This window comes from Narcine bancroftii, chromosome 3 (assembly GCF_036971445.1).
Source record: "Narcine bancroftii isolate sNarBan1 chromosome 3, sNarBan1.hap1, whole genome shotgun sequence".
NCBI lineage: Eukaryota > Metazoa > Chordata > Chondrichthyes > Torpediniformes > Narcinidae > Narcine > Narcine bancroftii.
Window position 1 is genome coordinate 341958878 of NC_091471.1, and position 23544 is coordinate 341982421.

The 23544-nt window shown below is 39.6% G+C and overlaps 1 protein-coding gene across 6 annotated transcripts in view; it reads left to right on the top strand.

The window, feature by feature from the left end:
• The window catches only part of dnah9 (dynein, axonemal, heavy chain 9), a 380785-nt gene that overhangs the window by 130539 nt on the left and 226702 nt on the right, over nt 1-23544 (top strand). For all 6 annotated transcript variants that reach the window (XR_011354703.1, XR_011354704.1, XM_069929513.1 and 3 more), the window contains exons 31-33: nt 495-660; nt 2361-2463; nt 5740-5979. Coding sequence is in view for 4 of the 6 variants with exons in the window: in XM_069929513.1 (XP_069785614.1) it covers nt 495-660; nt 2361-2463; nt 5740-5979 (509 nt within the window). In the remaining 2 variants the exon portion in view is untranslated. The remainder of the gene's footprint in view (nt 1-494; nt 661-2360; nt 2464-5739; nt 5980-23544) is intronic.

Consider the following 23544-nt stretch of genomic DNA (forward strand, 5'->3'; position numbering starts at 1 on the left):
ACCGGTTCTCACTGATTATAGTCTGGAGGTGAGGAAATCCAGAATTCAATTGTAGTAATGAAGACTAGTTTGAATGCAATACCGAGAAATCTGAGGACATTTCAAGAATGCCATCTCTTGAAGACTAGTTTGCTGATCAGTTTTGAGGGGATGATGGTGTCGAATACCAAAATGTACTAAGAGCATCCTGATGTACGTGTCTTTGCTGTCCAGGTGTGTAGAGCCAGTGAGATGGACCTGTTGCTGCGATAGGCAAAATGGAACAGATCCACATAGGATCCAAAAATTGAACAAAGAAACTGAAGTGAAGTGTGTGAGAGCAAGGGTCAGATAGTCCTGCTCTCCATTCTCAGGCTTGCTTTCAAAGTCACCTGATCACCATAAATGCAGAGAGATTTATTGATTATTCAGCTGTGTGGCTGCACCTATGTTCACCTGATTTCAAATTTCATACTTTTTTCAGTGTAACATTAGCTTTTTTTTATATTTTGCAGCCATACTGGAAAAACCTCTTGAGAAGAAGGCTGGCAGGAACTATGGGCCACCAGGCACCAAGCGGCTGGTCTATTTTATCGATGACATGAACATGCCTGAAGTTGACACTTATGGCACTGTTCAGCCACACACACTTATCAGGCAACATTTAGACTACTGTCACTGGTAGGTGGTGCAAAGCTACTTAATCCAGCTTGTTTTTTGTAAAGCATGAAAATTGAAGTACTGGATGAGTGGAGCATGGATTTGTTTTAGGGGTGAGAGCAGAAGTGTGTTTGTGTGAATTAATGGAATTTTGTAAACTTTGCTCAATGTTTTGCCAAAAACCATTTCAGCTGCCAATTTGTCTCACCTGTGTTCATTTTACATCCGATAGAAAATATTGTCAAAGACTTTTTTTAAATTAAGGTGATGATTACCAGGAATTGTTCATCAGAGCATTTTAATGGTTTTTTAAAAAAATCTTGTGAAGTCTCTTTGTCGTGACTTTATTGTCTGAAAACTTGCTTGATATTTGAGAGAATTGTTGCTTCTGGGTTCAAGCCAGATTTTGTAATTTGAGCACACAATTCAGATTGAAGTTTGAATGCAATACCGAGGAATCTGAGGACATTTCAAGAATGCCATCTCTTGAACAAGATACTAGATTTGACATGAGTAGGGTGAACAGTGGCACAGTGACCCAGCCAGTAGAGCTCTCTCACAGCTCCAGTTCCCCAAGTCCAATCCTCTCTGTGCAGAGTTCTTTCTTGTCTTTGTACCAGAGGGTCCTCTATCTTCTCCTTGTATCGCAGGGTCTCTCTGTTTTCTCTTAAGTTCTCCTCATTCACTATTTTAAAATAATTCCAAAATATCATTTCACTTATACCTCCTGGTATATTTTACAGCCCAGCAAGTTTCACCACACATCCCAAAATATAATTGTTTGTGCAACAGTTAATTTTTCCAGTGTCGGTGCTGTGCAATTGCTCAGCGAAAGGAGGTGTAAGGCGCTCCTTCCATCCGATAGCCTACAGGTCACCCTTGGGCAAGGTGTCATATCTGTTTAGCCTCCCAATTAGGGTCACGTGAAGCCATGGATTGCAGATGTGGATGGTTTTTACAAGCAGATTTTACAAATTAGAATTTATGGTTGTAAGGCTAAAAACGTTGGGCAAATTAATCTGCTGATCAATGGCCAGGATTACCCGTCCAGTAAGGACGCTGCAACTGAAGAAGGGAGCAGGAAACCACTTCAGTATTTTTCCCTTGTGCAATCATGAACTCAGCATCGACTGGTCTCAGCTCAAGGATGGAGCCTTTACCGAAGGAAAACGGGGGAGGCAACAAATACAATTCAGAGCGTCAGAGATAGTGACGGTTGGAGATGCTGTTCGGCTTGGGCGATCATGTCAGGCACCTGAAGGATGCAGCAATTTGGAGTGGGGGATGCCACAAAGCGCAAGCTTGAATTCTTTCCAAAAGATTAATTTTTATCCCAATAAAAAGTATACCTTCCTGTTTTACTGGAAACTTTCACAACGTATTTTATATTGTGGATTTTGGAACAAACTGACTTTAGGCAAAGAAATGCCGTGGGTGCAGCAGTGTTAGAATGATGTACCCTGCATTTAAGCTTTATTAAACCATCTGTAACAGGAGCAGAAGCCAAATTCTGGGATTTTTTTAATACAAACAAAAAAAAAATGCTGAAATCCTCAGTCGGGTCAGGCTGCATTTGCAGTGACTGAAAGTGGAGCTAATATTTCAAATGAGGTGGTGAAAGTTGCTCAAAGTGTGCTTTAACTGTGTCTCTGCATTACTTTGATCGCCATCTGGTTATCAACCTAAACAACCAGTCACCAATCATTTTAATCTTTTGCCAGGTATGACCGAACTAAGCTTACACTCAAAGAGATTCATAACGTTCAGTATGTGTCCTGCATGAATCCCACATCTGGCAGTTTTACGATCAACCCTCGGCTGCAGGTACATAAAAGGAGTTTACTTTGGTTGCTGTGTACAAAGTTGTTGCAATGAAGGCACAGGGAGGGTGATGGTCAGATGGGTGAAGCAGCAATAAAGCCCTTTGTATCAAGCTTGTGGAGTGCAAAACATCCTCAGAATCACAAGGGAGACATGGGGGAGAGAAGTGCTGTAGATGCTGAACATCTGAAATATGGACAGAAATTGCTGGAGATTCTCACCAGGTTTGACAGCATGTGGAAAGTGAAAGACCTGGGGAGTGGTCTCCTTAAACATTCTGCTTTTATTTCACATCACCAGGCCACCTTGTCGTGAATTTTATTATTTTTTTTACAATTGGGTTATTATTAAGCAAAAGGAAATGCTAAGCTCAGTTGCAGTGCATGATATTTACCACAAGGAGATTTCAACCCTTGAATTTGGCAGAAGAACCTTTTGGCGTGTTCTCATTTCCAGAAGCTGAGTTATGGGCAGCTTGGCTGCATAACCTTCTTGGGCAAGTCGAGATGTCTAGCTCAAAGAGAGATGAGGAGCTGCAAATAGCTTTGTTTTGAAAGTTCAAAGCAATCAATAAAGCATATCATTCTTATAATCTGCTAATCTGTCTTGCCTGTTTATCAATCTGTTTGGCTGCTGCACAGGATGACCACAGTAATCATCAGGACACAGTTGCTGCTTCTAGATTTACAATATGTAAATCACTTACTGACAGAGATCTATAAAGCCATAGTCATTTTCTATAATTTATAGGGTGGGCACAAAATTAATTGCTGCATGAAACTTGCTGAGTGCAGTAATCAATCGCCCATTCTTGACTCCAAGTCAAGGTAATGTCAGCTCTTAACAGATTTTAATCATTGCTATTGGATCTCTCTCAACTTCCCTGACGTGCCAAAGCTATGATCCATAGTGTCAACTCCACGAAGATTGAAAGGATCAAAAAGGAGTCGATCAAGTACTGGTAACAAATTTTGTTTCCAGGACCTTGAGGTTACTGAAAAGTTTTGAGGTTCTTGGAGAGGAAAACTGTTTTAGCTATGAAATTAACAGTTTCTGAAACTGAACCTCCAACAGCTGCAGATTGAGGTCAACAGCCTTCTTAGTTTCGCAGCAGGACACAAGCCATCTCTGGTTGGAGACACATTGCAGTTACTTCATGAGCAGCACAGGTGGTGTAGCGGTTAATGCGGCATTATTCCAGTTTCCTCCCACCCTCCAAAATATGCAGGGATGTAGGTTAATTTGGGTGTAATTGAGTGGCATGGGTTTAAATGATTGGCTTTGACGACTTTCTTTTAAAATATTTTTATTGAGTTTAACAAAAACCCTTTACACAAGGTTTAGTAAAATGATAACCTAAATAATATCATGTGCATATCACATATCAATTGTGAAACAGAAATGTAACAATAATTATTACCTAACTTTTCAGGACATCAATTTTATAATTATAATAATTAAACAATTAAATCATAACTCGTACAAAAATAATATTGAATACAAAATAACACGTAAAATTCCCAAATATAGCACTTCTCTGATGTGATCATGTTGTTCTGTGAGATGATCTGTGATCTGCATTAATATAGCACCAAAATGTAGCCCAGTATTAGTCCGACAGCAAAAACTGTTGTTCCATCTCACTGACATACTGTCACAGTCAGGCCTCTTTATTTTGATGTATTACCATAAATTTCTGATGTTTTGCTTATTTAAACAGTGAAACTAATTGGATAAAATTAAAGAAAGGATGTTGTACAGTTTTGAAAAAGAATCTGCAGATGCTGTAATCAAGTGAATAAGCAGAAACAAGCAGACTGCATGTCGGGCAGCAGGCATGGGTAGGAATGTCAGTCACCTTTAGGGTTGGGATCTACATTTGGCGGAAGCAATCAGAATTCAGCTGTATTGCAGAGCACCTTTTTGGATTCTCCTCACTGTTTTAGGATTCAGTCCTTGGGTTTACTCGTACACTGGTTATCTTTCGTTGCAAGCAAGCAGAGCACGGTCATCAGTCCAGTGTCAGTAAATACTGTGAATGAGGGCAAAATTGCATGTTTCACCAATAGTCGGAGTAAAGGTTTAAACCATATTTAATTGGTTCTTCGTTGATTGGGTTCTTCTCATGTAATTTGCACTTTAAAAACAAAAAGTACATGGAAATACTAGATGAGATAGCTAGAGCTAAGGGGCTTGAGAGAATTACCCTTCAGAGTACTCCAATTTTGACCTTTGCATCTGAAGAAGGGGCCAGAGCCAAAGCTTAACTTTCTAGGAATGCTGCCAAACATGCTGAGCTTCTCCAGCACATTTGTGTATTGCAGCATCCAGATTAATTTTGCCTCCAGATAACTGGGAAGAATTTTTGTTTCTGATACTTTAACTGGAAAATAATGAAACAAGTCTCTAATAACCTGTGGGTTAAATTCTAGAGATCCTGCATTGTACAGGAACAGAGTGCAAATGTTCATCAGTACTTCAGTCCCTGTTACCATTGGCTTCCTCTAAATGCTATCACCCTGCTTCCTAAATTCATAAATGTCTCAATACATTTATTTTCTGAAAATGAGATTGATTTTGCAGATTAATTGCAGGTAGATTTTTTTTTCTTTTCCAGATTAGCAGTACAGATATTTGTGATCCTATCTCTGTAGCTCTTTGTGAATTTAGGTCCTTTGGAGGTGATGGCCTTTATGCTTCCTTTTCACCATGAAACTCACAGGCACTCTTGTTTTTAATTGACGCCTGAACCACTGTTCACTAGTTGATGATTAGGAGCAGGGCACTAAATGGAGAATCCTTTATTTTCTAATCACGCATCGGACATGTCAGCCACAAACGAGCCTGCAGCTGACGTGGACTTTTTACCCCCTCCATAAATCTTCGTCCGCGAAGCCAAGCCAAAGAAGAAAGAATGGGATCAGTCCTTGCAACTCATTATACAAAATGGTGGCCTTGGATTTCAGCGGAGGGGTTACACCTCCATACACTGTGACATTCATAAATCCTAATACAATGGAGGTTTTGAGGAATAGTAGATGTTGATTATTGTTCCATTTACAAAGAGTAATAATTGTACATTGCCAACCTTTAAAACCTTTTTTAAAGCCTTAAAATGGCACGAATTGACAGTCAGCACTGATGTCCCATAGTTTTCCTTATAACAAACCTTGTCCACAAGGAGAAATGTGTCCTTTATATTTTGAAGTGTAGCTACTTATTGTATCGAAGTATTCTCTTGCATGTAAGACTAAAGATTCCATTTTTTTTTAATTGCAGCGCCACTTCTGTGTGTTTGCTCTATCATTTCCTGGCCCTGATGCCCTTGCTACAATCTACAGCACTATTCTGGCCCAGCATCTCAAGCTGAATAATTTTTCTGGGGCATTGCAAAAATCAACACAGCAGCTGATCAACCTGGCACTCGCTCTGCACAGTAAGGTGGCTTCAACATTCTTGCCCACAGCAATCAAATTCCATTACATCTTTAACTTGCGAGATCTATCCAATATCTTTCAGGTGAGTTCACTGGTATCATACTGTAAACCAGTGGTTTCCCAAACCTTTTCTTTCCACTCACATACCACTTTAAAGTAATCTCTTTGCTATCGGTGCTCCGTGATCAGTAAGGGATTACTGAAGATGGTATGTGAGTGGGGAAAAAGGTTGAAAACCACTGCTCTAAACCCAATTGTTACTGAAATATTCTGCTTGAGAAAAATTGTCATTGGCCCATTTCTTTTGGCGTTATGAAACCATGCACATAGTGAGTAAATAAGGTACGATTAAAACAGTGTTCTTCAAACTTTCCTCTCGCATACCACCTTAAGTAATCCCTTACAAACCACGGAGCACCTATGGCATAGGGATTACTTAAGGTAGTATGTGAATGGAAAGAAAATGTTTGAAAACCACCTCTGTAAACCTTCCTCTCTATTCTGGTAGGCCTTTTTTCCCAACCATTTCAGTGTTTTATAATCAGAATCAGTATTTATTGTCATGAACATTCACAAAAATTATTGTTTTATGGCAGGATTACAGTGCAAATGTGGCTATAAATTCCATTTCAAAAATAAATAAATTGTGCAAGAAAATAGGAGAAAGTGAGGTATTGTGTGTGGTTAATTGTCCATTCAGAAATCTGAGAGCAAAGGGCAAGAAGCTGTCCTTGAGCCACTGGATGCTCGTCTTCAGGTTCCTGCACCTCTTTCCTGTTGGAAGCAGTGTGAAGAATGCATGGCCTGGGTAGGGGTCCTTGAGGATAGGGGCTGATTTCAGAGGTACTGCCTCTTGTGGATGTCCTCTTGTGATGTCGCAGGCTGAGTTTAAAAACTCTGGAGCTTTTTTTCCCCTCTCCTGTGCATTGGTGCCTCCAAACCAGACAGTGATGCAACCAGGCAGAAAGCTCTCCACAGTACACCTGAGAGACTTGGCAAAATAATTGGATAGGCCCCCTTACTAAATCTGCTCAAAATGTACGATTTGGGGCTGGTGAGATGGATCAAAGTAATTTAGCTGATTACAGTCACTGGATGCCAAGTTGTCCCACCATATTCAATCCGGTACTTGCGTCGAGATACAAAAGTTTATGATGGGAGCATACACACAGTTTTTGAACTCACAGTATGATCCACACAAGATCAGCCCAATAAGTTCACTTCCGCAATCAAGCTGTTAATACATTCTGAAGGATCTGTATTTGGGCTTCAAGAGATTAAAAATTTTTGAGCAACTAGTTCACTACTACATTGGGAATGAAACCGCAGTAATGCTTAAAAAGGGAAAGAAAAACAGTTTTAAATGAAATGTATTTCTTTTTAATAACATTAAAGAAGTATAATGAAAGATATGATTCCTGTAGATGTAGAAGGAAGAGTGGACTTTTGCAAGATAGGCAGATTGGGGTAAGTGTACTGGGTTGCAGCAGATATTGATGAGGAGTGATGTTGAAAGAGATTATTTCTTATGCTAAATCCAATTAAAAATTCTGTGCAGATTTACTTCAATGCATTGGCACACTATTGTCTCATCCCAGCAGATGATGTGGGCAGAATGTGTTCATTAATAGATTTATAAATCAAAATATGTTCCCCAGTTAGAGCATGGAAATAATTTGTGAGGAGGAATGTCTGGTAGTTATTTTTTTTTTAAATATATTTTCTTGCTTGTAAAATCAGACAACTTCCTGGTGTAGAAACATTAATGTTTTGCATTTGAACCATTGAAGACTAAAAAAAAAATGTGGTACAAATTCATCCTTGCTTGCTTGTTAAAAATGTATGTGAAGGTTCAGTTCTGCTTAGTTTGGCATAAGAATGCTACTGTTTAAACATGCATGATTCAGAACAAAATTCAACTTGATTTTGAATTGTAAGAATGATCATTAGTATGTAGTTTCATACATCAATGGCTTATAGATTCTTTAAACTGCATCCATGCGATTGTGCACTTCAACATGATGAAGGGCTCAGGCCCGAAACGTTAGTTAGATATCTTTACCTCCTATGGATGCTGCAAAATCTGCTTAGTTTCTCCAGCATTTTTGTGCTTTTACCAATTTGGTTGTACTTGTGATGTCAGAGGAAACTGGAGGGCACTGAGGGAATCCAGACACTCACGGGGAGAAGATGGAAATTCCATACAGATTGAATCCGGGCCTCTAGCTCTGTGAGCTAATTTACTGTGCCAGTAGAGCCACTATGGAAATGGCAATCACGAGCCATGACATCCGCGAGCCACACGTCATAATATGCTGTTGGTCTCTGCGTATCATTTGTATGAGCAGAAAAGCTGAATATATAAATACAAACTGAAACCATAGCTCTCTGTTTAAACATCTGTACAAATGGTGAGTGTGTTAAAAGATGAACCCTTGCTTTGTAAATCCATTTACGTTGCTCCATACCAATGTAATGTTTTTAAGCAGCAAACAAAAGCAGCAAGCATTTTTCCAAAGGCAGTAAAGCTGTATTTTATGAATGGCTTCAGGATGTTCCAGCCTGTTACTAGTTAGTTTTAAAATGGTAGTCCTCTGGAAGTGCTATTGTTCCAGATCTGGGTGAGAGAGGTTGCAGGAAATGCAAGATTTACTTCAATATTATTTCAACTCTGGAGTACCTGCACCACAAATTGAATTTATCTGATATTGATAAAGTAACCATTTCAATCATGGAGAACCATGATACACACTATTTCCACTGGGTGATATGAATTTACCCAGAAATCAAACTAGTCTGAGATTGGCTTAAATATGAATTTAAACGTTTCTGAACTGGCTTCATATTGTGGGAAGAAAATGTCCCATTTACTATGGAAAAGAAATTTGTTAAATTTTTGGAAAATGTGTATTTTATTCCAGTAATTGTAATGGGGAGAAGCGCTCCACTATCTCTTCAGCCTTCAGTTATTCCACTCTAAATAAGCATTCAAATTAATAGTTGATGCAATCTATTCAGACTACAAACTAACTGAAATGATAAAATGGATTGTAAATTCTGTCAGTAGTTTATGTTCTGTTTTGCCTCTCGTCAATCCAATGGAAAACCTCATTACAGATTTTATTTAGTATTGAATCAGAAGACACTTTAAAATGAATTCTAGCCTGCTATGGACAAACCCAAAGACATTGCATTTATTATTTCATCAGTTACGTGTGAAGGTCTCTTGGTTGTAATTATAAAGAGGTTAACTTCTGTCCAAGTATCTTCATAATGTAGATCAGTGGTTCCCAACCTTTTACTTTCCACTCACATACCACTTTAAGTATTCCCTATGCCATAAGTGTTCTGTGATTAATAAGGGATTTCTTAAGGTGGTATGTGGGTGGAAAGAAAAAGTTTGAAAAACACTGTTTTAATCTTTCCAAATTGATTCGTTAAGTGCACAATTTCATAACTCCAAAGGAAATGGGCCAATTACAATTTTTCTCAAGCAAAATATTTCAATAACAATTGGGTCTAGAGCAGTGATTCTCAACCTTCCCTTCGCACTCACATACCACCTTAAGCAGCCCCTTACAAATCACAGAACACTTATGGCATAGGGAATACTTAAAGTGGAAAGTCAAAGGTTGGGAACCACTGATGTCGATAATAGGAGGTTTGTCTGCATCAAAATGACAAAAAATGCCTCTAAATTATTTCTGTTTTGTTTGACAGTAAATTAGAAGCAAAGATGAAGCATACCTTTGGCACTTTAAAATACAATTTAATTGATTGTTCTTTTGAATGTGGTAATCAAGTTGCCAGGTGTGTTAATTGATGGATTATGGAAATTAGTCTCAGTGCCTAGTCCTAACCAACAGGCACTCGGCCTGGAGGAAAGTCTGCATTGTATCATGATGTGAAGCAGCTATTCAAGGGAGTGAACTTTCCTCAATGAAGCACGGAATCTAAGTACAGTAAAAAAAAATTAGTCCATAAATTGAGCTGAGGGAAGGATAATTTGGTGATTTCTTTTATCAGGGCTTGTCAGGTTTGTCAAAGGCAGCATTCACAATTGGATCAAAGGATTATTGTCATCTGGGAAAAATGTTTTAGGTTCTAATTTATATGTAGTCATGTTTAATTAAGCAAATGACAAGAGTTTAAATTAAACTGGAAATATAAAATTGTTCAGTGAATATCACTAAAGACAAATGGATGAGACATGGTTGGTGTAAATGAGTAAAGGGGGAAGGGGGTGCACAGGAACGATCACATTTTTAAAAGCAAAAATAGACTTTCAAATTTCAGATTTATTATCAGACCCACATACATGACATCACATAGAAGGCTGAGGTTTTTTTTTCTCCTGCGGGCACGCAAGAATTAATAGCGCAAAGATGAACTGTACGCAGCGTAAACATGTAAACAAAAGACCTGTAAACAGATAACGAATGTAAACAAACTGACACTGCCAATTGCTTGGATACAGAGAGAACAAAAGAAAATCTATAACGTGCACAAATAAGAGTCCTTAAATGAGCCTCTGTTTGAGTTTGTCATTCACGAGTCTGGTCGTGGAGGCGTATCACTGTTGCTGAACCTGGTGGTGTGAGTTTTATGGCACTTTTCATGATGGCAACAGAGAGAACAGAGTGTGTGTTGGGTGGTGTGGGTTTTTGATGCTGCTCTCCGATGGGATGTACTCAATAATGGGAAGGGTTTTGCTTGTGATGTCCTGGGCTGCCTCTACTAACTTTTAGAGGGCTTTCTGTCCCCATACCAGTCAGTCAGTACATTTTCCATCACACCTCTGTAGATATTTGCCATACCAAACCTCTGCAAGCTCCTGCAAAAGTAGAGACGCTGACCATAGTATTGATGTGTTGGTTCTCAGAAAGATCCTCTGAGATGGTGACTCCCAAGATCTTAAATTTGCTCATCCTCTTCACATCTGAGCTCCCAATGACCCTCTGAAGTCAACAATCAGCTTCTTAATTTTGGTGACATTGAGTGCACATTTTCATTCTCCTTCCTGTAGGTTGACTCCTCCCCTTCCTTTATACAACCCACTACCGTAGTACCATTGGCCAATTTATAGAGGGTGTAGTTGTCATATTCAGAGTCTATTCCTACCCTTACTTTCATATACATACATTCCTGACATTATGCATTGCTACATTCAATTCTGTTTCCACCATTGCCACCAGTGTGACACCTTGTTGCTTCTTCCCCCCTCTGTTTTTTGAGGGACTTTCCCTCAGTGTCAGACCCTCAATACCAATAGCCAGTAATGGAAGCACCTGGACTGTGGTCCTTCCACAAAGTGCCCTTGCTTTGGCTGCCCCAAGTCTTAGTGCATTCCTAATCACACACACCTGCGGTCTGGAATGTGGCCATCGACTGCATTCCCTCACCCACAACTCCATGCACTGAAAGACCAACACGATTTGGGCAGTGTGTCTTTCATAGAGTTGATGGTCTTCCAGCAGTTCTGGATGTCTGACTGTGTGTGTGTGTGTGTGTGTGACGTAGATAACATGGACAAGCTAGAACAGCTGCAGTAGCATTGAGGATGCAGACCTTGTTGCAAGCAAAGTGACCTGAGATGTTTGTCTCTCTTTTACATCCGTGGAAATGCATATTACTGGCACTCTTATCAGAGACAAAAGGGTGGTGTTGATACAGAATGGAGCTGAACTTACTAGGAAGACGAGAGATTGTTTTTCAAGATTTTTAAAGCGTGGAATGACATTCAATCTCGGTAGCATAAGAAACGTGATGAATTCATTGTTCATTCTTTATTGCCCTTGAGAAGGTGGTGGTGAACTGCCATCCTCAACAGCTGCAGTCCTGCTGTTGAAAGGGCTCTTATCATGTTGGCTGGGAGACAGCTTCTAGATTTGGACCCTGTGTCTGGGAAGGAATGTCATATATTTGCAAGAGTTGGAGCATAATCAGCGGCTGTTATTGCTTCTCCTCTGCCTGAATATCCTTTTTTCCTGAGTAGAAGAGGTTGTGAGTTTGAGGGTTATTGTGAGAATACGCTGAGCGAGTACATTACTCATTGCAATCCCTGTGCTCTGGCATTGGAGGGAATATATGTTTAAGGTGCCAGTCCACTGGGCATCCTTTTTGTGGAGAGTGCAGAGCTTCTTGGGAGCCATTGGAATTGCACTCATCCAGGCAATTGGAGAGCATTACATCACAGCCTTGACGTTCTTTGAGGGTGGCCAAATAGGCTTTGAAATCTCAGGAGCTGAATGAGCCTCTGGAGGACAGCTGGCCTTTTACCTCCTCTTGTGGTCATTATATTTGTGGCTCATCCAGAAGAAAATTTGATCTGTAATGTTAACCCCCTCCCCCGTATTGATGATGGAATTGCTTTTGAATGCCAGGGGTGGGTGTTTTGACTTTCATTTGAGACGGTTGCCATGTTACTTCTCACTGATCAGACAATGACAGGACATTGTGTTTGAAGCCTTGCTTGCTGAGGAGTTGGGAATGGAAGTGAACTTTCAACTTCAGCTGCCTCTCAACATTTCTTAAAGTGGTATCAAAATGTTAATTTGAAGGAAAATCTTCCAGGGCCAACAAACCGTGAGCAAATTCATAAAAATCCTCTTCATGGCACGTCTGCTTCTCAATGTCCTGTTGCTAAGTATTAGACTAGTGTCTGATGTGCACTGAGATTCACATTCATATCGGCAATAAACCCACCCACTGTCTGAAACAAGTGAGAACCATTGAACTTTCTGTACCATCTTTCCCAGAGAGTCCTTGGATCAATTATCACTTCCTATTCTATGGTTTCTGAGTTGATGGATGATTTTGCCATCGGTGGGGAAGGGGACGTTTGGCAGTCTGACTCAGTGGGTAAATAGTTTACAAGATAAAGTACTCCTATTATTTACACTGGGGTTACGTGTTGCCCCTCTGCATGGACTTGGGGTTCTTTCTGCCATCCCAAATGTGCCTTTTCAAAATTGAACATGGTTCCTGGCTGTCACTGCCTTCAGTTTGAGAGAACAACCCTCTTAGTTCTCAGCACCGACCTGGAGATAAAATAACCCACAAGCTTGTTTCTCAAGATTGAGTGGTACACGATCTCATCCAAAAGAGACACAACATAATCGAAATAAAGATGCAGCATCTTGCTTTTTCAAGGGAAAGCTGATTCTGGTTATTTATTCAAAAATATCTCTCTGATGTCCCACTCAATGGTTAATATCACCATTTGAATATCACTCTTTCCACATAGATATCTTGACAGATTTAAAAAGAAAGCTAACTTAGAACTTTGGTGTATCTCGAGCATTTCATTATATCATTTTCAAAAGGATTCTTCAGTTTTCAAAAAATATGTCTTGATAGGCATTCAAATGCGGTTTCCAAATAAGATACAGCTTTTCATGCCCCCATTATAACTGGAGCACCCAGAGGTAATCCACACAGTTTGGCACCGTGTGTAAGGAGTTTCTACAAAGGTTTCCACTGGGTGCTCCTGTTTCCTCCCACCCTTCAAAGCGTAAGGGTTAATTAGGGTATTTGGGCAGTACAGGCTTGTGGGCTGGAAGTGTCTGCTTCCACGCTGTATGTCTAAATTTTAAAAACACGTGCAAACTACTTCGACAGCGCCGGAGTCGAAACTGTGTCACTGACGCTGCAATAGTGTGTGCTAACCGTGAATTTAACATCTTAAAACTGTTTGTACTCTAGCCTAGAGTAATTGACATGGAATGAACAATGTTAGTTGGACAATCTATATTGTTAGCTTGTGTAAGTAGTACATCAAATAGTATTGACACAGAATGGAGTCCATCTTGGCCGATGTGCATTCTCAACACACCGTGTTGGTGGAAGAGGGTAACAGATTTCCTTAAGGGCAAATGGTTTGAGTCGGGGTGCCCACTGAGAAGCTTGTGTCTGCGGAAACCAGAATATATTTGCCTGAAAAGCCTGTCGTGTCAAATAGCTTTCCAGGCAAGTTGCCACCTGTGCAACATTATTCTAGGTTGAGTAAATGGTGACATTAGAGGGAAAATAGGAGGACATTTTTGCTGAGTATTGGGGCTGCAGAAAATGATATGTGCTGATAAAAGTTCTGTACTTAATGGTTATAAAACATACCCAGCATTAAATATGCACAGTGAGAAAATGTAGTTTGAAGATAATGGGCACTTTTACTCAGCCACTGAACAGCAGAAAATTTCTGCTCCGGTCCCAGTATTAAAATAACGGGACGGAAGTTTTTATCAAACTCCATTCTGTAATTTCTGCATCTCATACCCCTACACATTTTTACGGCACGGCTGCAGTGCAAATTGATCGCCACCACTGCATAACGAATACAACGTTTTCCCCCTCCAACAAACTCCACAACACAGGAAGGCTGTGTAAAAGTGCCTCCGTGTAAATGACCACATCGGGACACACCAGAGGTAAGTATCCTTTTTGTTTTATTTTGGAATAATTCCAAAGTTTCTGTGTTATTTAAAAAAAATGCCCAATGAAGAACTTGGGTAAATCATAAATTACAATTATATATATCTGCTTTGAATTATGAGCATAACGTTTTATTTTCAATCTATTCAGTTTAAGAAAAATGTTAAGATAATGCAAAATATTTTTACATGGTGTGTATATAAGAGAGAAGGAAAGGTTGCAAATTCAGTCTGGTTTGTTTTTTAGTATGGAACTGAAAACTTACGAAATGGTATACTTCAAAGATAATCAAAGAGTCAGCATTAACATTGCCCGGCATCCCCAATAATAAGAGAAAGAGAAGCGAAAGAGAGTTCCTTCACAGACATTGAATGTCTGTGGATTCACTCCAGCAATCCCACAGACCCCTGTTCAAGCCATTGGCAGCCCGAGGTCCAGGTCCAAACCTGCGATACCAGAGGAAGCTTGCCATCCAATCTTCTATTTCCCCTCATTAAACAACAGCTAAAATCTAACTCAGTTCAACTGATAATTAATTACCAAGGCCGACCTTGTGAGCTTCAAGACTATTTGAAGCCAGCTCCTCTTTCACAACAAAACGAAATCGACATAAATCAACATATCATTTTTTTATTTTTTTTTAAATTTTTCACACTATGAACCATATTGACCAAACTACACATAAACATTTCCCTCTTGAATATACACAGTGTCATTTTCTCCCCATTTGAGGTATTAGTGCAACAACACTGGAGACCAACTTAAATGAGGATGGAGGGATCAACCTGACAGATTTGGCTTGGTGACAGTTTCTTCTGAAATTGGGGTTTGCAAGAAGAATCGTACTCTTTCATTAGCTGTAGGGATTCTCTGGCTTGACGCTCTTGAAAGGAGTGAGAAAAGAAAATTACCAATGATCAAAGTCAAGTGGGGAAAATGCCTTTCTGTGGCCAGTAGAATTGGGTCACACTTTATTCAGCAAAATTTGAATGAATCGTTAATTGTCCTTGGGCTAACGCATCACAAAACATGTAGAGAAAATGCTTGCAAGTTTAGAGGCTTTTGCCAGTTACATTTTATGATTTATTTTGATAACATTAAAGTTGGATTACCATCACAATGGTACTTCCACTTAACTCAAATACCTGACTTATTGCATTTTTATTACTTATTTTGTTGTTGAAGACTATCGATAAGTGATGAACAATTTCGTGTTCTCAAACATAAAGTATTATCCTTCAGTGGCATCAGAGAGGTTCAGATTTATTGTCAGAAATACATATGTGACAACATGCCACCAAGATTCCTTCTGCCTGCGGGCGTGGCAGAACCACCAAAAAAAAACACAACTGCGCACAACGTAACCGTGCAAACAATCAACAGAACTAAACAGAAAACGAATGTAAGCAAGACAGGGAGAGCGAAAAAAATCAATAAAATCCCCAGATAAGAATCCTGAAATTACACCCTGATTGAGTTTGTTGTTGTTGAGTCTGATGGTGGCAACTGTTCCTGCACCTCATGGTGCAAGTCTTGTGGCACCTATTCCTCTTTCCTGAAGGCATCAGCAAGAACAGAGCGTGTGCTGGGTGGTGGGGGTCTTTGATGATCACTGCAGAGTAGTTGTGATGTGCAATTTGTACAGTGATGTGTCGTTTGCGATGCTTTGGCATATTTTGTAATTCCATGTTGCATTTTTCAAAAACGAGGTAGGGCATATAAATACAGCACCAGCTGGTGAAGCGAAATTCACCAAGGTGCCTTAAATGAAATAAAGTGCTTTGAGAAAAAAACAGTGCATGTCCAATAATTCACTTAGGGTGTTCATTGACAGAACTGCCCAGCTGTTGTTTGTTAAGATATTACTGCAGATATTGTTCTCTGCTGGAAACAGGAGTGTAAAAATCATATAAACGAACAATATGTTCTATCCTTTTTCAAAATGAGAAGAATGGAATTTAAAATTAACCAATCCAAGTTGTATGCTACTCTGGCATGGCAACGCACTGCAGATGACAGGGCAGTACAGAAAGGCAGCAGTCTGATTTTTTTTTTCATTTCACAGCATTGATTTCCACTTTCTAACAGTTTAAAAAAAAATGCAGAATAACTTTGAATTCAGGTGGGGCTGACTGGGGTGTGTCTTCCAGGGTTCAAAAATTAAACATTAATCTCTGACATACATCTGAGGAAGTGGAAAGAAAAACCCAGGGACATTCTTATTTTGTCTCCATTTGCCTCAACCTGCTCAGGACACAAGGCAGGTTTATTGGTGATGTATTAACTCACGTCTGTTGTGTTCTGTATTGTGGGTATTGTCACGACCGTATTTGAATAAATGAGCTATCTCACAGGTGAACATGGAAAATGACACAAAGTAACATTCAACCCGAGTGGGATCTGTAGATGCGAACTAATTCAGGAATGAGGTTGTATGGAATGTTCCCCTGCAACATCACCTCCCCTCCCTCTCACTCAGTAAAATACAGTCTCTTAACTCTGGGTGTTAGCATCATGTTTTGAGGAGAATCTTTGTAAGAGTTCATCAATGTGTACCACGACCACTCGCAGACACGAAGCAGGTAGTCAAAGGCTGTATTGATCGGAAGACCCAGACGTGCCCCAATATGCTGCTCAATCGCGCCCAAGGCAGGTATGAGGGATGAGACTTGGGCTCTCAGCCTTTATTAGGGGCTCTTTTGGGAAGGAGCTACAGGTACAGAATGCAGGACAGCCTGCTCAGCCCAGTGAGGACATGCCCGCAGTACACAGTGTTAACGCAATGTGCCACTTGCTGGAAGTTGATCCTTGTCTCCAGTTGCAGAGTCAATATGAGATTTGATTGCTTTCCAAAGTGGAGAGAAACAGGCAATGCTTTGAACTTTCAGAATTATCCCACATGTTTGGAATTTTATAGCTTTATTTGTTAACCTCTCACATGTTCACCACCATAATTAAACCCAAGCAAAGCAATCGTCACTGTCATTTTGTACAAAAGCTATAAAATGTACCATTTTAGGTACTGGGTTATTATCAGGCTCCATTTCTTATTAGTCTACATTGTATAGCGATGTTCTATTTTTCATTCTTTAATAGAGATGGAAATGTTGCAATTCTCTTTTCCATTTATTTCATTATCTCTGCGTAACTTTTACCATTCCTCCATACAGTACCACAAATTTGAATTACCTTCTTGGCGATTTGTTCTATAAATTGGGATGTCAACTTGTATATTAAACCTTCAGCTCCCAATCTGGTTGCAGGGTCTTTGTAATCATTTCTGGACAAATTTGGAGCAAAAAAAAGTCAAACAGTGCTCAGTTTGGAGGCTAGTGGCTGTTTGAGGTGATCATTAAAAGATTGGTTTGTCACAAGTCATCCACTATTGATGATTGCAGCACTCAATACAATCAAGCTTCAAATTGCTTGCTGACAGAAACTGACTGAACTGAATGTGGAAGTAGCACGTGAAACATTGATCAATCCAGCTCCATATTTAAGGAATGTGGAGCACAGCTACCGCTCTGTTAGTTTCGCATCTCACCAAGCTTTTAAAGGGCTTCACTTCAGGTGCCCACCCCACCCTCTCTCTCACACACATCCATCGATAAACCTCCTCTTCATTCCATCCTACACAAATCCAAGAGTCCCCTCTGCCCCAGCTAAAATTCTGCAGCTCCACACCTAGCTGTTTTATATTTTATCAGCTATTTGAGATTGGTTTGAATGGCACAATTTCAGCTGATTTACAGGGAAAGTGGATTTAGTTTTTTTTAAAAATTCTGTTAATTTCCAGCTGATATTCAGAACACATTCATTGACTTTTGCAAATGCCTGAACTACAATAAAATGGTGCACTCTTTTCAAAGGTCAGATTGGATGAGCTCGCTGCTATAAAGTTTTGGTTAGAACGTCAAGTTTATTGTCCTCTTGTTGCACAAGTACAACCCAATAAAACAGTGTTCTCCTGTCCTCAGTGCAAAGCACAAAGACACACAACTAGACATAAGGCATATCTTGACAAATAATACATATGTAGAACAAGTATTCATATACAGAAATAAATAAATTAGTTAAGGTTGCTTTGCAAACCTGGGAGTCTCAGGTGGTTCGTGTGAGCAGTTCCTTTGGTCGTTCGGCATTCTCACTGCCCGTGGGGAGAAGCTATTCCACAGTCTGCTGGTGATATTCCTGTATATCTTTCGTGACAGGAGCAGCTGAAAAAAGTGGTGACGTGATGCAAGGGGGTGTTTGATAATTTTGCGCATCCTCTTCATATAACAATGAGGTCGATAAGGCCAAGGAGGCTTCAGTGATCCTCTCTGCCACCCTTGTGATCCTGTGAATTAACCTCTGATCCATTTCTCTCCAGCACCCGAACCATACTGTGATGCAGCCAGCCAGGAAACTCTCGATAGAGCTCTTGTAGAAGGTTGACATAATGATGGCCAGTAGCCTTGCCCGCTTCAGTCTTCTAAGGAAATGCAGTCACTATTGTGCCTTCCTGACAAGTGAGGAAATGTGTGTCCACAGTAGGTCACTAGCTAAGTGAACTCAAAGAACTTGGTGCTCTCCATTACAGAGTTGTGGAGGGTGGTCTTCCTGAGGCAGTCCACGATCGTCTCATTTGTCTTGTCCACATTGAGAGTCTGCCATCTTTAGTGTTTTATTTTCCTTATGGCAGCAGTGAGAACAGAGCGTGTGCTGGTGTTGTGGATGTTTGATAATTGCTGCTGCTCTCTGACAGCAATATTCAATAGTGGGGAGGGTTTGGCTTCCGATGTCCTGGGCTGTGTCTACTACCTTTTGGAGGACTCTATGCTAGGGGGTGTTGGTGTCCTCATACCGGACTGTGATGCAGCCAGTCAGCACACTTTCCACCACGCCTCTGTAGAAATTTGCCAGGATTTCTGGCGTCATACCAAACCTCCGCAAACTCCTGAGGAAATAGAGGCGCTGATGTGCTTTCTTCATGATGCCATTGGTGTATTGGTTCCAGGAAATATCTTTTTAGATAGTGACTCCAAAGAACTTAAGTTTGCTCACCCTCTCCACCTCTGATTTCCTCAAAGATCACTGGATTGTATTCCTCTGGCTTTCCTGTCCCAAAGTCAACAATCAGCTCCTTAGTTTGGGTGACCTTGAGTGCAAGTTGTTGTTGGTGCACCATTCAGCCAAGTTTTAATTCTCCATCTGTCTGTCCATCCCCTTTCTTTATACAACCCACTACTGTGGGATCATTGGCGAATTTGTAGATGGTCTTATTGTCGTACCGAGTGGCACAGTTGTAGGTATAAAGTGAGTAGAGCAGGGGGCTAAGAACACAGCCCTGTGGCGCGCCTGTACTGGTGGAGATTGTGGAGGAGAAGTTGTTACCTGTTTTCACTGATTGTGGGTTGAAGGTGAAGAAATCCATGATTCAATTACACAGCGAGTAATCAGATATATTCTCCACACGCAGTAACAGTGATAGGGTACAACGATTAACAACTCTCAGAGAATGACACAGGCTTCAAATTATTAGACTGCATGCATAAAATTCATTTCTGATGTTATTAATATACAAGGTATTACACAAGCTTTCAGAATCACTACCTTGAAAGCATCTTGTGTCCTGATCTGAAATTATTTAATGTTTAATTTCATCCTCCTTTATTTGTACATGCTCTTCTACACATACACCACCCCTCCCCCTCCCAAAATAAAACCCCCTTGTAACCCTATTCCTAGAAAACTAGTTGATTATTTAATTTATTCAATCACTGCCTGGCACTGGGCTGATTTAAGTTGGATGTAGGATGATGAGATGTAAGTCATGCAATATCGGCTAATCCCTGGGTGCCTAATTTGTTGTCGTTGTGGTCCTGACTGTTTTCCTATCACTTTCTACCCTTGCATGCAGAGCCTGTCTCTTACAACAACATGTTTTAATCAACTAATAGGATTGGAGAGGTTTTTTTTTCGCTGAACTAAGACAGCCTGTCATTTCAATAGAGTCATCATTTATTGGCTTCTATCTCACCTTAGTAATGTTGGTTGCGTGACCCTCCTTCCAGTCCTTGGAGCAAAAATCAGTCTTTTAACTGTAAATGCCAGGGGCTCATGGATCAGAAGATGAGAAAGAGAAGCTGGCTGTTGGTCCATCATGCCTACTCACACAAAAGCAGAGAAGCAACAGGCCACCAACACACAATCAACAGTCATTATCAAGACTGCCCAGCATGGAATTTGATCTTCTTTGTGCTAAGTCCCCAGAGTCCTCTTTCTACTGATCTTTAAAAAAACACATTAATACCTACATTTTTTTGAAAATTTGATTTAATTTTTTTTCCCATACATGTAATCACAGCCAAATACAAAATACAATAATCAAATATTAATATAGAGTCCCTTATACATGATGGTATAAAACCCCAACTCTCTCCCCCTAAGCAAAACCCCAAGAAAAAAAAAGCAGAGGAAAAAAAGGAAAAGGTGGAAAAACAAGAATCAAAACCTGGTTGCCAGAGGACACCCCTCGCTACATGGCTCTGACCGTTTATTACTTTTTAAATACTTCAAGGAAGTTAACGAGGTTTCGAAGTTTAGGGAAAACATTGGTAATTAATTTCCACAATTTGTAAATACTGGCGCTAATTTTTTATTCCTCAAAAGGAACGCAGCTATGCATTTCTGCGTTCCATCACCCCAAACCTAAGTGGGTTTCCATGTTACTGCTCTACATTTTCTTGCTACTGCCAAGGCAATCTTTACAAATTCTTTTTGATATATTAGTTATTTCAATTTTGGTCTTATCCATATAACCTAATAAAGATAGCTTTCATTTCCTCTCAAAAAATAAATTTATTATTAACTGAATTAGAATTCGTCTCAAGAAAAAAATTGAATTTGCCTTCTAATAAAATCACAAAAATTGGTCCTTTTTAATAGCATGGTGTTAAACCCATCTATAAATTGATTCTTTATTGAACATTAATCAAGGTGAATGATCCAATAAAATTCTTGCTTTGTAATCAACTTGATTAATTCTACCTTGGAGATGTCACGATATTAAAAATAAATCTATTCTTGAATAAAAATCATGTCATTTTAAATAAAAAGAATAACCTCTCTCTCTTTCCATATGTCTATTAAATTTAAGTCCTTCATTAATGTCAAGGTGGCTTTTGCTGCCTTTGCCCTTGTTACTGTTCTAGTTGATCTATCTAAAGCCAGATCTAAACAAAAATTGAAATCTCCTGCTATTAAAATATTCTGATGTTCTCCTGGCAAATTAAGAAATTTTGCTTGTATAAATATTTGTCATCCACATTTAAAAGCGAACAGAATTCTGAAAAGAATTAACAATGTACTATAACATATCTTCCTGTAGGGTCAATCACTACATTTTGTATCATAACTGGAAGTCTTCTTTATCAAAATTGCCACTCCCCTTGCTTATGAATTAAATGAATAACTGTGACATATGCCTCCCAGTCTCTTGTTAATTTCTGATGTTCTGTTTCAATTAAATGAGTCTCTTATAAAAATGCTACATCTGCTTTAATTTTTTTCATATGTCAGTATTCTTTTTCCTCTTCATAGGTCTCTTAAGCCCATTAACATTAGAACTTCAAAAAGCTCAATATATTTCTCATTGATATTTAATTTTGTCCTAATCCAGTGACACTTCCCCTTTTCCTCTCTCCTTGCACTTGGCCGACAGTTCAGGTATTTATTGTCTACCGAATTAAGGGATGTCCTCTTCACCAATCCAGGTAAGAAAAAGAGAGAAGAATTTAACTATATAACAATTATAATATTTGAAAAATAAGAAGAAACTAACAACCCCCTCCCCATTAATGTTGTTTAAATAATGCACAACATTACCCCCTCCATTTTACAGGTTGAGGCATCTGCCATGACATGAGTCGATAGTAGTCAGTCCATGACTCCTGTAACCTGCCCCCCCGATGCTTATCATGTATCAATCTTGCATATACAGAAAATTAAAATATCGCTTTATATTAATGCATTTTCAAACTCCCTCTTGCTAATCAGCAGTGTTTTAACAAATTATTCTTCACAGACGTGATCTGTAAATAACTTGTTCTGTCCTCCTTGCAAGAAAATCTTCAGATTGGCAGTATGATGCAAAAAAATCTGTCACCTTTTTGCCATAAAGCGATTTCACCATATGAAATTCTTTCCTTCTCTTCAACAATTCCAGACATATCAGGGATAGAAAAATACCTTGGTTCTATGAAAGTCCAATGCACCTTGTCTCCTTTTGGCTCCTTGTGCTGAGCCAATATTTTTTCTCTGTCTTGATTACAAAGTCATTTTATCTGTATAGACCTTGGCGTCTGATCTGATGGAGGCCTGGGGTCTCAAAGGTCTATGTGCCCTTAGAATTTCAATAATACTTTCAAATTTATCTGGTCCTAAGACCTCTGGAATCCATCATTGGGAAAAAAAAATATCAGATCATAACCTTCTTCAAGACCAACAATTTTACTACTTCTCCTAAAGTTCTCTTGTAAATCAATTTTTCCCCAAAGTTGTTTCTTTTCAATGGCCCTTGCATCAGTCTCATTTTTCATTTTCACCATTCTGCCCTGTACCTCCTCCATACCAACCTCTACAGTTTTAACTTTATCTATATTGTCCAATTTATGTACAATAGCAAAGTACTTTTTCATCCATTTATCTGAATTTTTCATGTCTGCTCTCATCTCTCTCAGTTATTTTAATAGCTCAGAATTTGTGCAATCTTCTTCCTGTAGAATTTTAAGTTTCCTTCCTTTATCTTTGGAATCTTTTATCTACTTTGTTTTTTCCTCTTCTTGATCATCATCGCTGGCCTGTGAGTCGGATAAAGAAATTTCTTCTTCTTCTTGTAGTAACAATTGGTATGTATTGGAGCCAGCAAAAGCACTGCTGGCTCCAGCGACATTTTGGAGCTCTTCTGGTCTGCGTGCACGCGCAGTTTGGCATCTTCCTCTTAGATGCCATCATCCTGAGGAAGTGGCAGCGATGGCATTGTGGATCATCGGAGAGCCCCCGTAGGGGCCTGACTTGTCCGGGGATGAACTCTCACCCCAACTCCTGGATCCATCGAGATGTCAGGCCTTATTTCTTTGTCTTGTCGTTGATCTGTCTGTGTTCCCGACAGGTCAGTGATGGTCTTTCCTCTTTTAGGCGACCTGTTTAGATCATTATAAGGTAATCCTTAAGC